This window comes from Nicotiana tomentosiformis, chromosome 2, assembly GCF_000390325.3.
Source record: "Nicotiana tomentosiformis chromosome 2, ASM39032v3, whole genome shotgun sequence".
Lineage (NCBI taxonomy): Eukaryota > Viridiplantae > Streptophyta > Magnoliopsida > Solanales > Solanaceae > Nicotiana > Nicotiana tomentosiformis.
The window spans coordinates 128,191,807-128,205,131 of record NC_090813.1 but is presented as its reverse complement, the minus strand read 5'-3'; the positions used below and the strand labels follow the sequence as shown (position 1 = coordinate 128,205,131).

Below are 13,325 nucleotides of genomic sequence, written 5' to 3'. Positions count from 1 at the left end.
GTCATAATTGACATTACAGACCTATTTCAACTTTCGGAATCTGAATCCGACCCCGATATCAAAAAGTCCACTCCCAGTCAAACTTTTCAAAAACCTTCGAATTTGTCACTTCCGCCTAATGACCCCAAAATAATCTACGGACTTCCGAATCCACTTCGAGACGCGCTCCCATTACCAGAATCACCATTCAGAGCTATTCCCAAACTCGAAATCCCAAATGGATATCGATAACATTAAAATACACCTCAATCTAATTTTTATGAAGTTTCTTCCAAAATGCCAACTTCCACAATAGGCGCTGAAACGCTCTCGGATCATCCAAAACCCGATCCGGACATACGCCCAAGTCCAAAATCATTATACGAACCTGTTGGAACCTTCAAACCTGATTCCGAGGTCGTTTACTTACAAATCATACTTTAGTCAATTCTTCCAACTTAAAGCTTCCGAAATGAGAATTTTCTTTCTAAACCAACTCCGGATTTCCCGAAATTCAATTTCGATCACACGTACAAGTCATAATACTTGAAGTGAAGCTACTCAAGACCTCAAACCGCCGAACGACGCGCTGGATCTCAAAATGACCGGTCGGGTCGTTACATATACACACACACACACACACACACACACACGCACACACATATATATATATATATATATATATATATATATATATATATATATATATATATATATTATACAACCTTACCAAGGATTTTTCTTTTTTCTTTTCTGCTTCTCTTTCATTCTATTCACAAGTCATGGGCGGATCTAGTGCAAAGGTTAGAGGTTCACATGAACCTAATAACTTTTGTGTAGACCCTTATATTTATACAAAAATATTCATTAAAAGTATAAGGATACTTAGCTTGAAATATTCAATTATCATATATATTAATTTAAAATTGTTGTAAGAACCCATAAGCTTAAAATTTTAGATCCGCCTCAAGCTAACGTCGTCTAACCTCTCTCAACAGAAAATGAAAAAAAAATACATCTCCCACTGTTGGTATCTCCTACTCCCTCTATTTCAAATTAGATGAGGTACTTTCCTTTTTAGTCTGTTTCAAAATAAATGATACATTTCTAAATTTGGAAATAATTCTACTTTAAACTCTTTATTTTATCCATTTTACCCTTAATAAAAAAAATTTATAACCACACAATGCCATGGCCCTATAAAGCTTTTACCCCTTAAGCTCTTAAAATCACAAATTTTAAAAGTCTTCTTTTTTTTTTCTTAAATTTCGTACCGAATCAAACTACCTCATCTAAATTGAAACGGAGGGAGTAATAAAGTTCCTACTAATAATTAATAAAGGTCGCAAGAAGTTATTTAGGATTATCCACGAGACGAACCACCGAAAGAGCCGGAAATGAAAAAGAAAACGAGATGAGCGGGTCCAGACATGCATAAAACTCTGGCAATATTAGTAAAGAATTTTTACACACAGAAGATTGAGATACGGGAGATTGTTGATTTACCTCCTGAGAAGAAGATTGTGGGATATCAAAGTATAAATAGTGATACACACTGAAATTCCAACCAAGTGAAGAATTCGTGAAAAACTCAATATTAGAACACTTAGTACTATTGCTCAAAATTGTTTTACATTTCCCGTACAAATACAAAAAAGAATCCCAAGCTTCTACTAGGAGACCAATAGCTAGCAAAATTTTGACGGAACCAAGTTAATGGATCCGATTAGAGCCACCACCAAAATAAGAAAAGTAAGGAAAAGTGAGTTACGTTGGACCAATTCAGTTATCCACTATTATTTGAGTGAACTTTAACTAGGTTGAATCATAATTCGTTTAATATATTTTGACCCGTCCAAATGTGATTCAACCCGTTCATTTGTCACCTATAGTTGAGAAGATGAAGAAAGTGGAACAGCGAGGTGGGTCGGTTTCTGGTCACCAGCCATGATAACGACGATCTTTGGAGTCATCTCCACACTACCACTTGTCTTGTGATCAGAATATGCAGATTTCTCGTCGTCAGTTGCCGTGGAAGACGACCGTTTACGATAGGAACAAACGAGGAAGAGAAGTGCCACGGCAATGAGTGTTAACGTTAATGCTAAACTTCCAAAAAGGTAAGGAAGTGGAGATCTCCAATGCAACAATGAAGTACTACCATTTGAGCTCATAGTACTACCATTGGAGATGGAGGTTGAGTTTGTGGCTACAGCCCTCATGATTATAATTTTCTCAGCTCTCTCTCTCTATATATGTTGAAACTGTGTTATAGCTGAAATAAAAATCTTGAATTGTGTTGAGTTTTATAGAGGTAGTACCAAACAACTTGCTGCTGTACAAGCACTGTGACAGTGTGACTTATATATAAAATTGCTAAAATGGCACTAGGCTTCAAAAAGATTCTCTTGTTGCTTTGCAAATTGCACGACAAAATTATAATTTTGTTTATTAAGTTATGATATTTCCAGGAAAGTAATTCTGGACCCTTTTGTTTTCGCTTTTCAAAAGGTAGATAAATTTCCGAGGGGCATGATTTTATTTAGTACCTTTTCATTGCTAGCTGCTACTGTTGTTTATTATTTTGTTCTTTAAAACCATATATTTGTGGAAGGAAGGGACGTTTTATTCATAACATGATTATATTGCAGGACAGGAGGAAAATAGTATTGGCACAAAGTGTTTGCAACTAACTAATACAAAAAGAGAGAACATGAACAAAATATTTTCAGAAAGTACTTCAAAAACCTTTTTTAAAAAAAAAATGGTAATGAGGCACTTTTTTTTATTGAAAGTCCTTTACTAAAAAAATGTAAGCAAGATCTTTGAAAATATTTTTAAAAAGTTTTATTATAAGCAAACAGATGTGGTCTTGGGGAATATACCACTTGAAAATAGGGCGTTTTTGTATTAAATAAACCAATGGAATTTTTTTGATAAGTAGTAATAAACCATTGGACTTTGGAAACACCATTGTCTTAAATGCAAAACCAAAAATATAGAATCTGAAGCAAGCTATTGAAGTTTGTCGAACTAGCTCGTAATTTAATTAGCTGTAAATGCGCCCTTGTAATCTTAGTTAATGTGGACAGAAGCTATCACAGCCACCAGACAGTTGATGATCCCAACAGTGTTCAAAAACCTTACGTCTAAATTCTAATTATAATGTTTCCCCCCTTTTCCAATTTCCACTTCAAAAACATTACGTTTTCGAGCCACCGCATCCCACCAACTCCATCATAGATGCTAATCATACATTTGGAGACTTGACGTCTAGGATTAAAATAAATTAAACGAAACATTCTCATATATTGATATTGTATATTTGATCAAGCATAAATATTTGATATTTATGTGATCATGTTTGTTTTCAAACGGATTCAAACGGCAAAGAATATTTGACACATATCTGTTTACCCGTAAAACGGTACAGTTAAATTTATATATGATTTCTAGACAAATGAACTAATTTGATCCTGAAATAATGTAATAATTGAAGAAATACACAATACTTAGATGAAATAACAAAGATGATGATTCTGTGAATACGGTTTCCGAACACAGCAATGATGAGATCTAAAAGCAAGAAAATGAAATTGTATAAAGTTTTGTAATATAGAATATAGTATATGTTCTTGCCAGAAAATTCGTGTCCTTTACAACGGTAACTGAGCTCACTATTTATAGTTATGCTTGGGGAAAGAGGTCCTAGGATCGTGCCCTCCTTTAATGCCAATTATGAGGGTCATTGATGAAGATGCAACGTTGAGCATAAGTGTCAAATTCTCTGTAACGAACCGTCGCTCTTAATGCTGTAGAATATTCTTTAGTAAATGCTACCGGGCGCAGGACATTTAATACACTTTTATGAACGTTATTCGTTCCGGTGACAAGCGCAGTAGCTGCGTTCAGTCCTCAGCCATTCCATCTTGTATTCCACGTGTCCTCCTTTTAGTCAGTCATGTATCATATCATATTTTACCCTATACAGATAGTGCCTCTGCTTTCCGATGACATAACTTTGTGTTACCGGTAAGTTGGTAGAGACACCTTTTTGGCGGGAATTACTATAATTCCCTCCGAAGGTCTCTAATAGTTGATTAAATGCACGTCTCTCCGCATTTAATGCCTCGAACACGCGCCATCCCATGATTCAACCCAACTTTGGCCGATTATCGAGATAATCATGGCCATGAATTTAGCCGCCAAAAGTTTCCTTATAAGCAACTTTTTTTTCCTTAGCATTTCACAATTGCTTGAGCTTCTAATTTGCATCCTTGTTTTCCATCCTTTTTCTAACTTTCTCCAAACATAAACTTTTTACCTTATTCTTTTCCAATGGCTTATTCCTCCAAACGTAGTGGTACTACAAAGAATAAGAATAAAACCAAGTATTCCGTTCCTCCAACAGTGGATTCCATCATCCTAAGAATGCTTAGCACTTCGAAGGATTTTGAAGAGAAATTTTCTACTACTAACCCTCGTACATGGGCTGTTAGTAGGTACCCTTATTCTATTCGTCCTTCCAGTATTCCTGTTGTGAAGGAGGGTTGCCGCTACAATAAGTTGGAAATTATCGCTCTTGATCTATCGAAGCAAGTGACCCTTCCCAAGGAAGGTTTTACATAATTTTTCACGTATCTCTTTACTGTGGGTGCATTTTCTTTGAGCGGAGAGCTTGATTCCGTGATTGCGGAGTTTTGCCTTCGCTACCAGGTAAGTTTGTCACAGGTAAGTCCTTCAGTGTGGAGGACGATCACCTGCCTCCGACGCATGTGCCGAGAAACTGGAGAGGAGCTAACCTTTGCTCATGTGATGAATCTCTATTTCCCCAAAATCTTTCGCGGGGGAATGATAAACCTTTGCAAGCATGTCCATCATGCTTTGCTGTCTAGCATGGATGATGACAACAACCGTGGATGGATGGAATGGTTCGTTGCAGTTACCACCAATGACATCATTCTGACAATGACTTCATCCTTTCCGGTTGCTTGGAACCGCACTCGTAAGTTCTTTGTGTAATATTCTTCTTACCAGATATTCTTCTATGGCCGTATCATCTCTTCACGCTCCATATGTTTCAACAACTCGATGGCTCCTACCGGTGGTGAAAGGTTTGAACTGGTGGGTTCAGAAGATTTTGGACGTCACAACGCCCGAAACTCGTTCGTGGAAAGAACTATCCCTTAAGTACGGGTGGAAGGCCAAAAATCATGGTAACTCTAATTTACCTTGCTTTCATTTTTGTATATGAAGAACTTGGTTGAACCCTTCTGACTTTGTTCGTGCAATTAGGTCTACCTGCAGGCTCTGTTGCTGTCCCCGATGAGGACGTTCTGGCTGATCCTGCTGATGCAACGAGGTTGCTTCAGGAAGCACTTACTCGAACAGGTATATCCGGGCCTGTTTCAGGTGCAAAAATTTTTTACGGAGTCCCCGGCCGGAGGATAAACAAACAAAGAGAAGACACTCTTCCGCGGTCGGGGAAAAGAATAAAGGGCAAAGACGGATGCCCACAAATCGTCTCCGGTTGCGATGAAGATTGGTCCTCCTTCTGGGCCGGTCGTAGACACCGTGATGATTGATGATGATGATGAAGTTGTTGATGAGGGATCTTCCTTACACAGAAGGCGACGATCCTCATCATCTCAACAGGATGCTCAACCTGTTAAGATAGTTGCACCAGCTGAAGACGACGTCTCAACACTTTGGGAAGAATCTGATTTAGTAGAATATGCCAACTCCCGCTTTTGGGCCCCAATTGCTGTAACCAGTGCTGCGAGGCTGAGTACCGGATCCCTGCCTTCTTTGGTTGGCAAGCATCAAACAACCAGCACTGCATTGGATGCAGCTGCTTCTCATTCTTCAACTCAATCATCTTCATCTCCACATTCACAACCACCAGCAACTGCTACATCATTTCTATCTTTGTCTACTCTTCCGCCAGCGGTTGCTACACCATCTCCATCGGCCGCACCTGAACATGGAGAAGGTGTTCCTCTTCCACAGTCCCTAGTTCATGGGATTTTGGGGCAAAATTATGTTGCTCCTTCTGAAGATCCACAAAGGAGGAGGAACATCACTCTTTCGCTCTCTATCGGGTGCAACCTTCTATCACGACCGGTGGAGCTTGCTAATTGCCTAAAGTCTTTGGCTTCAGAAAAAGACTGGGAAAAGATTCAGACACTCTCGGGAGAGTGTTTGTTGAACAGTGCTATTCATAATGCCGCAGTGGTACGTTCCTTCCTTCCTCTGTTATTTCTTCTACTTTGAACAAATGCATTCTAAAAATTACCTCTTCTTATTTTATAGGCCAACTTTCTTGCTTCTGAGGGCCTTCAAAGATTGATTCGCGAGAAGAAAGAACTTACTTTGAACGGGATCAGTTTTTGGCGGATTAGGACCAGACTATTCTCCGCCTCTCGAAACTGGAAACCAAAGCTGCTGAGGCCGTTATTTTAGAGGCTCATTTGCAGCAAAGCGAGCAAGAAGTGGTAAATCTTAGCCAAGAAATTGGGCCGCTGAGGATTAGATTTGATGAGGCCAAGGCCAAATGGGCAGATGTCTAGAATGCCGTTCTTGCTGCAATCGACCACGAGGCTGCCTCCGCTAAAAGAGTGATTAACTTGGAAGTAGCCTTGAACTCCAAAAGTGAAGAGCTTGGTGCAGTGGAGGCGAAACATGCCCAGCTGGAAGAGAAGTATAGGAAAACTATTGAGCATAATAGGCTCTTTAGTTCAACTGTCCGTGAGCTCAACGTCAGCCTCCAATCTGCTAGATCCGCCAGGGAAAACCTTTCCGCTGAGGTTACCTAACTCGAAGAAGATCTTAAGCGTCGAGCGGCTTCCCTCATTGTTGAAAAATATTATTCCATGTATAGCATGAGGAGAAAAACCTTGGAAGAGGCCAAAGCTGGTAGTGTGGCCGAGCGCCTATGAGCGAGCCCAGCATGGCCGAGATACAGAGCCTAGTATGGCTGAGCACCTATGAGTGATCGTACTACAAACCTCGACGTGTGACAACTCTTTTAAAGGAGGTATTAAAAGAGAGAGTCGCCACCTAACGGATTAAGGTGCGTTAGGGCACCTATTTTGCAAATAACTCTGGATTAACCAGTTCGTGTCACCAAAAATCGGGTAAGGGCTCAAATTACCTCGAGGAGAAGGTGTTAGGCACTCCTCGAGGTCCACGACGGTGGGTCCCGGCGAAACTCGAATTATATGAATTAGTCTAAGCAAAAGAGAAAAGACAAAATTGGGCAAATAAATAAAATGATTGATTTTAAAACTACACTAGCTCATCACCTTTAAGCTAGTTTTATCTCTTTGACATGCCTTTGTGGTTTTGTTGATTTTAGAAGCTTATTAATCACCTGATTGAACTCATGACTGCTAATGTAAGCATGCCCTAAGCCGGTTGGATCTTTGTATCATTTTATGTATATTCTGAGATTGTTATACACTTAGCTTAAGCTATAAGGTATGGATAAGATTTATTATTCATTACTGGAAAATACTTTGAAAATATTTATTGTAAATTATTAAGTATAAATAAATTAATTTAAAAGGGGAGTAATTTGATAATTTTAGTATGGTTGAACTCGTGTTGAAATGGGTGATCAAATTTCGTGAAAATTTTCCCGGATTTCGAGAGGCGGGTCCCGCGTTGATTTTTGTTGACTTTTTGGAATAAATTTTTAAGTCGATATATATATATATATATATATATATATATATATATATATATATATATATATATATTAAGTATTAAATATTATTTATTTAAAATCTATTTATATATATATAGTATTAGTTATTATTTATTTAAAATATATTTATATAAGTTAAATAAAACCAACCGAAGTCGGTCGGTTTAGTCATTAAATTAATATTTTAAAATTGTAATACCGACTGAATTCGATCGGTATTTGTGAAGTCAAACGGTCAAATATTTTTTTAACATTAAAGTGTGTGTGTGTATATATATATATATATATATATATATATATATATATATATATATATATATGTATATATCACCAAATTATTAAATATTATTTATTTATATAAATTAAATAAAACCGATTGAAGTCGGTTCAATAAAGTACCGAGCGAAGAACTTCAGTATACCTATAGATGCCCAGAGGGACATCTTGTCAAGCTCTGTATATGTTCACAAAGTGAGGCCTAGAGGTGGGGATTGTGGGATGGTGATCGGAAGCCATAAGCCCTCAATCTCGAATTTGGGAGTATGTGAAGACTAGAAAATGTGATTTTGGTGGGTTTGAAGCAAATGGTAGGAGATGTAGATCTCCCATTGGGTGGTTCGAGATTGGGGAAGCGGAGTTGATAGGGCCAGACCTCGTGCATCAGGCTATGGAAAACGTTAAGAATGAGTTTGTTGCTAACACATGTTTATATCACCATGTCGACCCACACGACATTGTGGGGAGATGACTTAGCCGATCGGGTGGTGATCGGACACTATGCCATGCACTATAATCAACCATGCTCATTGGGGGTGTACAGACTCTAGAGGGGCTCATACAGCCCAAGCGCTATAATCCTCATGGACATCTCATGTGCTATAATATCAATATCAGGATCCTCACGGACAACTCACGTGCTGTAGTGTCAATATCCTTACAAAATAACTATGCGGGCCACAGAATGGCCGCAGAGTGAGGCAGTCATTTGGGCCATTTTTGGATGTCCTTTCGCGGCCCATTATGCGACCGCAAAACTATTTCATTGGCCGCACACTGATCACAGAACCAGCATGGAAATCATATATATATATATAATAAAAGAGAAAGTACAATTTAAATTTATACTTAATATTAAAGTAACAATAAAAAGGAATAATGATGACTTTTGTTACAAATTCATAAAAGAATTATTCTAGTTAAATTTTATTGAGCTTTAATTATAAAATTAATAATAAGATATTTAGCTAAGAGTTTTACCAATTTAAATATAACAAAAAAATTATATCCGTAGAGGAGGAATTGCAAAATGTCAATGGTAAAATAGTGTTCGAATGGGAATCAAAATACTGGAAGTCTTGCTCCTTTAAGGAAAAATACTTGTGAACGGTTGGATAACCTTTGGTTCGATGGCAAGCTTCGTTTCCAGTTAGGAATTTTGCCATCGAGCCAAAGATTATCTAACCATCAGGCTGACTTCCAGGATTGGGAGGAGGTGGATTTCCAGGACTCGGAGGAGGCGGGTTTGGAGGATTTTCATGAGGAGGATCTCGTGGAGGAGTATATGGTAGATATTGTGGCAGAGCATATTCGGATAGTGAATATGTCATGACTGCGGCCACAAAATTCTGCTGCTGTCCGCACTTTTATGTGCGGTCCGCGCCCCTCCTTCGCCTCAGCGCCCAAAAATATACAGTCTGCGCTCCCAGAAATGCCAGAACAATATTAGAGTGCCGAAATGTCCGGACTCGCTTAAAACTCACCCCGAAACTCATCCGGGACCTCCCAGACACAAACCATATATGAATTTCAATCATAAAATACGCTACGGACCTGATCACGCACTCAAAACACTGAAAAGAGGTCGTCTTATATGTGCAAAATTTATTGAGTTAAAGTCATGGGAATATTGTGTAGTAAATTGGATAATTTTTGGTATATATTTAATTATTTATTTGCCATGCCTCAAATCTGAGGTCCTGCAAAGATTGATTCTGGATAAACAAGAGCTTTCTTTTGAGCGGGATCGACTTTTGGCTGAAAGAAACTAGCTCGCCGAGCGCCTCAAAGTGCTGGAGGCAAAAGTTGCACAGATGAGCGAGCTTGAGGCTTGGTTACAACAAATTGAGCAAGATAAAATGGCCCATAGCCAAGAGGCTACCCAATTTCATGAAGATATCAGAGAGGCTAAGGCTAAGTGGGTCGAGCTTCAGGATGCTGTAAGCGCCGCTGCCGAGCGCGAGTATGCCTTCGAGGAACAACTTAATAACTTGAAGTCCAACTTATGCTCCAAAACCAAGAAGGCCAATACTGCCGAGGAGAAGAGGGCCAAAATGGAAGAGAGGCTTATGGGTTTGTGTTGTTTCTGAAGTCTTCAGGCATATGGTGTTTTCGCACCTGCGGCGGGGAGACCGCAGGTGCGGGATCGCACGTGCGGATAGTGAAGCGCAGAAGCAAAAAATTGGAGATGTGCCAGGGGTCGTGGGTGCGAGGTTAATTTCGCAGTTGCGATGCCCGCAGATGCGATAGAGTGATCGCTTCACCGCTGTGAATGACCGCAGAAGCGGACAGTGCTCCGTAGGCGCGCACAAGCAGGTGCGGCCCCCCTTGCCGCAAATGTGGTCCCAGCCCCTTTAGTAATTTTTCACACCTAGAATGCAGTGGCACTCCTTCAGAAAATCCTGTGCACTCTCTGAAGCCAAACCACTGAATGTAGGAGGGTCATATTTCTTGAACCTTGCAAGTCTAAGCTGTTCTTCCTCATATGCTGCTGCCCTGACCACAGGATGAACTGGCACGACAGGCTGTGTCGCTATGACACCTGGAACCTGACCAACGTGGATTCGCTGCTCTGGTGTTACACCCCATATTTTCGTACGTGAAAGTACGCCATAAATAAATTGATGAAAGCTCGGAAATGCGATGTTACATCCCGCATTTTTGTATGTTAAAGTTTCGTCGTAAGTTAATCGACGTAAGCTCGGGAATGAGATTATTTTGGAATTATATCGTTTACATATAAGGTAATATCCAGTTAACCCTTTCAACTTAAGTTTTTATTTTGGAGACTAAGTGTCTCAATTCATTTCAAAACCTTACCGAACCCGAACCAATTACCCCAGCAAGTCACATAATAACTGTAAAGCATAAATTAAGGAGTAAATGGGAAACGAGATTGTATTACTCAAAACGACCATCCTGGTCGTTACATTAAAACATCTAATAAAGAATTGATTAAAACATATTAACTAATAAAAGTAAAGAAAATAAGTAGATACGCAATCTAACAAATAAAGGGAAGGGGGTAGGATATGCATTGAAAGCAAAACAAAGCATTTGTTTTTATAAAAAAAATGAATAAATAAGGGAAGGAGGGAGATGATGTACATGAAAACAAAAATCTGCAATATTTAGATTAAAAAAATTAAAAGAAATAGTTAAATCAAAGAGAAAAGACCTTTTTATTAGAAGGGTTCATTAGACAAATTCCCACGTTTCTTCTGTATTGATGTTGATGCCAAAATTGCTAAGGCCTGAGAGCTTGAGTTGTTGGCTGCATATAATGAACTCCCGGCGCAGTCTGATGCTCCAGGTTCTTCTGATTCTGGTTCCGAGTTTTCGAAAACTGAAGAAGGATCGAAAGGCAATGAGGCCGAAGGCCAAACTGGGGAAAGCATTGAGCCATCGGTGGAACCAACTACTCTTTCCGACAATGCTTATACTTCTCTTCCTCCTGGTCCCGGGGGCGCTACAGTTTAGCTTTTCCTTTCTTTTCTCATTTTGTACTTGTAACATTTTGGCCCGTTCTTGTAAATAAAGACACATTATTTTATTCAAGTGTCGTTTGAGTCTTACTTTCATTTGAATATCCATGCACGCCTTTAACTTTTGCATTTGCTCGAGCATTCTGCGCATGTTATTCAATTCGCGCTTTACTATGTGTAGTCTCTGATGCCTTTTCTTCGAAGCATTTTGGTTTCGAGTATTATCCCTTTTACGTGAGGGTTTTTATGAATATCTTCACAAGTTTTCCTTTTTCATGAGGATTTCTATGAATATTTGCGCAAGTTTTCCTTTTTACATGAGGGTTTCTATGAATATTTGCACATTTTTGCGTCCTTTTCATATGCGGCTTCAGGTGTATTTTTTCCCGATGGCATTTTGGATTCTGGACATTGATTCTTCCGGAACCAACCCTTTTACGTGAGGGTTTTTATGAATATCTTCACAAGTTTCCCTTTTTCATGAGGATTTCTATGAATATTTGCGCATGTTTTCCCTTTTACATGAGGGTTTCTATGAATATTTGCGCATTTTTGCGTCCTTTTCATATGCGGCTTCAGGTGTATTTTTCCCCGATAGCATTTTAGATTCTGGGCATTGATTCTTCTGGAACCAGCCCTTTAACGTGAAGGTTTTTATAAGAGAGGGCCCTCTTATGTTTACGGTGCTCTTGAAGAGGACGTCTCCTGTTCATTATGGCACTAACATTTGAAGTACTTGTTTAACTTTCAAATGACAAAATCAGCTCATCGTTCAGACAATAAACAAGATTAAAGCAAAAGAATTTTATTTTATTCCTTCTATTTTCAGAAATTACATAAGTATTTTGCTATGCAGAAAAGAAATTGTCATTACTTGTGGCTATCTTGTACAACTTGTTTCTACGGGATTGGCTGCGTAGTCCCCGGTCCCTATGATGTATTTTATTTCCGAATTTTCATTCCTGATTGACGTGATAGTCATTGTTGTCGTATCCTCATATTATCCCCCCAGTGTTTGAATGTGAAGGATGCGAATTGGAACACTAGAAGTCTTGTATCTTTGAAGGTCCTACCAATGAATTACTAGGTAATCCTTCACTCGACAACATGTCTTGTTTCCCCTTAGGAATCCATGCTATTGAGCGAAGGAATACCTAACAGTCCTCTGGTGATTTTTGCTCGTGAATGGTCGGGTAACCTCTGTTCGGTAGCAAACTTAATTTCCCGTTGGAAATTTGCTATCGAACCAAAGATTACCTAATCGTCCCCGAGTGGAAGCTTGTTCGTTTGCCTTGCTATCAAAGGTCTTATTACTGATGTCTTCGTAATATGCTTTCTGTTGCTTCCTCGTTAAAAACCTTGCTAGAAAAACCCAATTGGGATAAAAACTGAACGAAGGGAAAAAGAGTGCAGCACATACTTTCTGTTTGAGTATTTTTCATCAGCAATAATATCTTTTGAGGTGTGCCACGTTCTAGTTGTTGGGCAACTTGTCCCCATTTTGGTTCTCCAACTCTTATGAACCTTTCCTAGTGACAGCTGAAATCCGGTAGGGACCTTCCCATGTTGAACCTAGATTTCCTGCGTTGAGCTCTCGGGTATTTTGTGTTACTTTCGTTAGAACCAAGTCTCCTACTTTGAAAAAATAGAAATTGGCTCTTCGATTATAATATCGCTCCATCCTCTGCTTTTGAGCTTCCATTCTTACCTGCGCCAAGTCCCTGCGTCGCTCGAGCAATTCTAAGTTGATTAAAATTGCTTCGTTATTTGATTCTTCATTTGTCTGAGAATATCTCAAGGTGGGTTCGCCCACTTCAATCGGGATTAAGGCTTCGACACCATATACGAGGGAAAAAGGAGTTTCTCCTGTACTTGAT

The 13,325-nt window shown here is 39.1% G+C and overlaps 1 protein-coding gene across 1 annotated transcript; it reads right to left on the bottom strand.

The window, feature by feature from the left end:
* Window positions 1-1,865: 1,865 nt before the first annotated feature.
* On the bottom strand, window positions 1,866-2,201 carry LOC138905590 (protein GLUTAMINE DUMPER 2-like). The gene has a single exon (XM_070194110.1). The coding sequence runs from the start codon at window positions 2,199-2,201 to the stop codon at window positions 1,866-1,868; it is 336 nt and encodes a 111-aa protein (XP_070050211.1).
* Window positions 2,202-13,325: the final 11,124 nt, after the last annotated feature.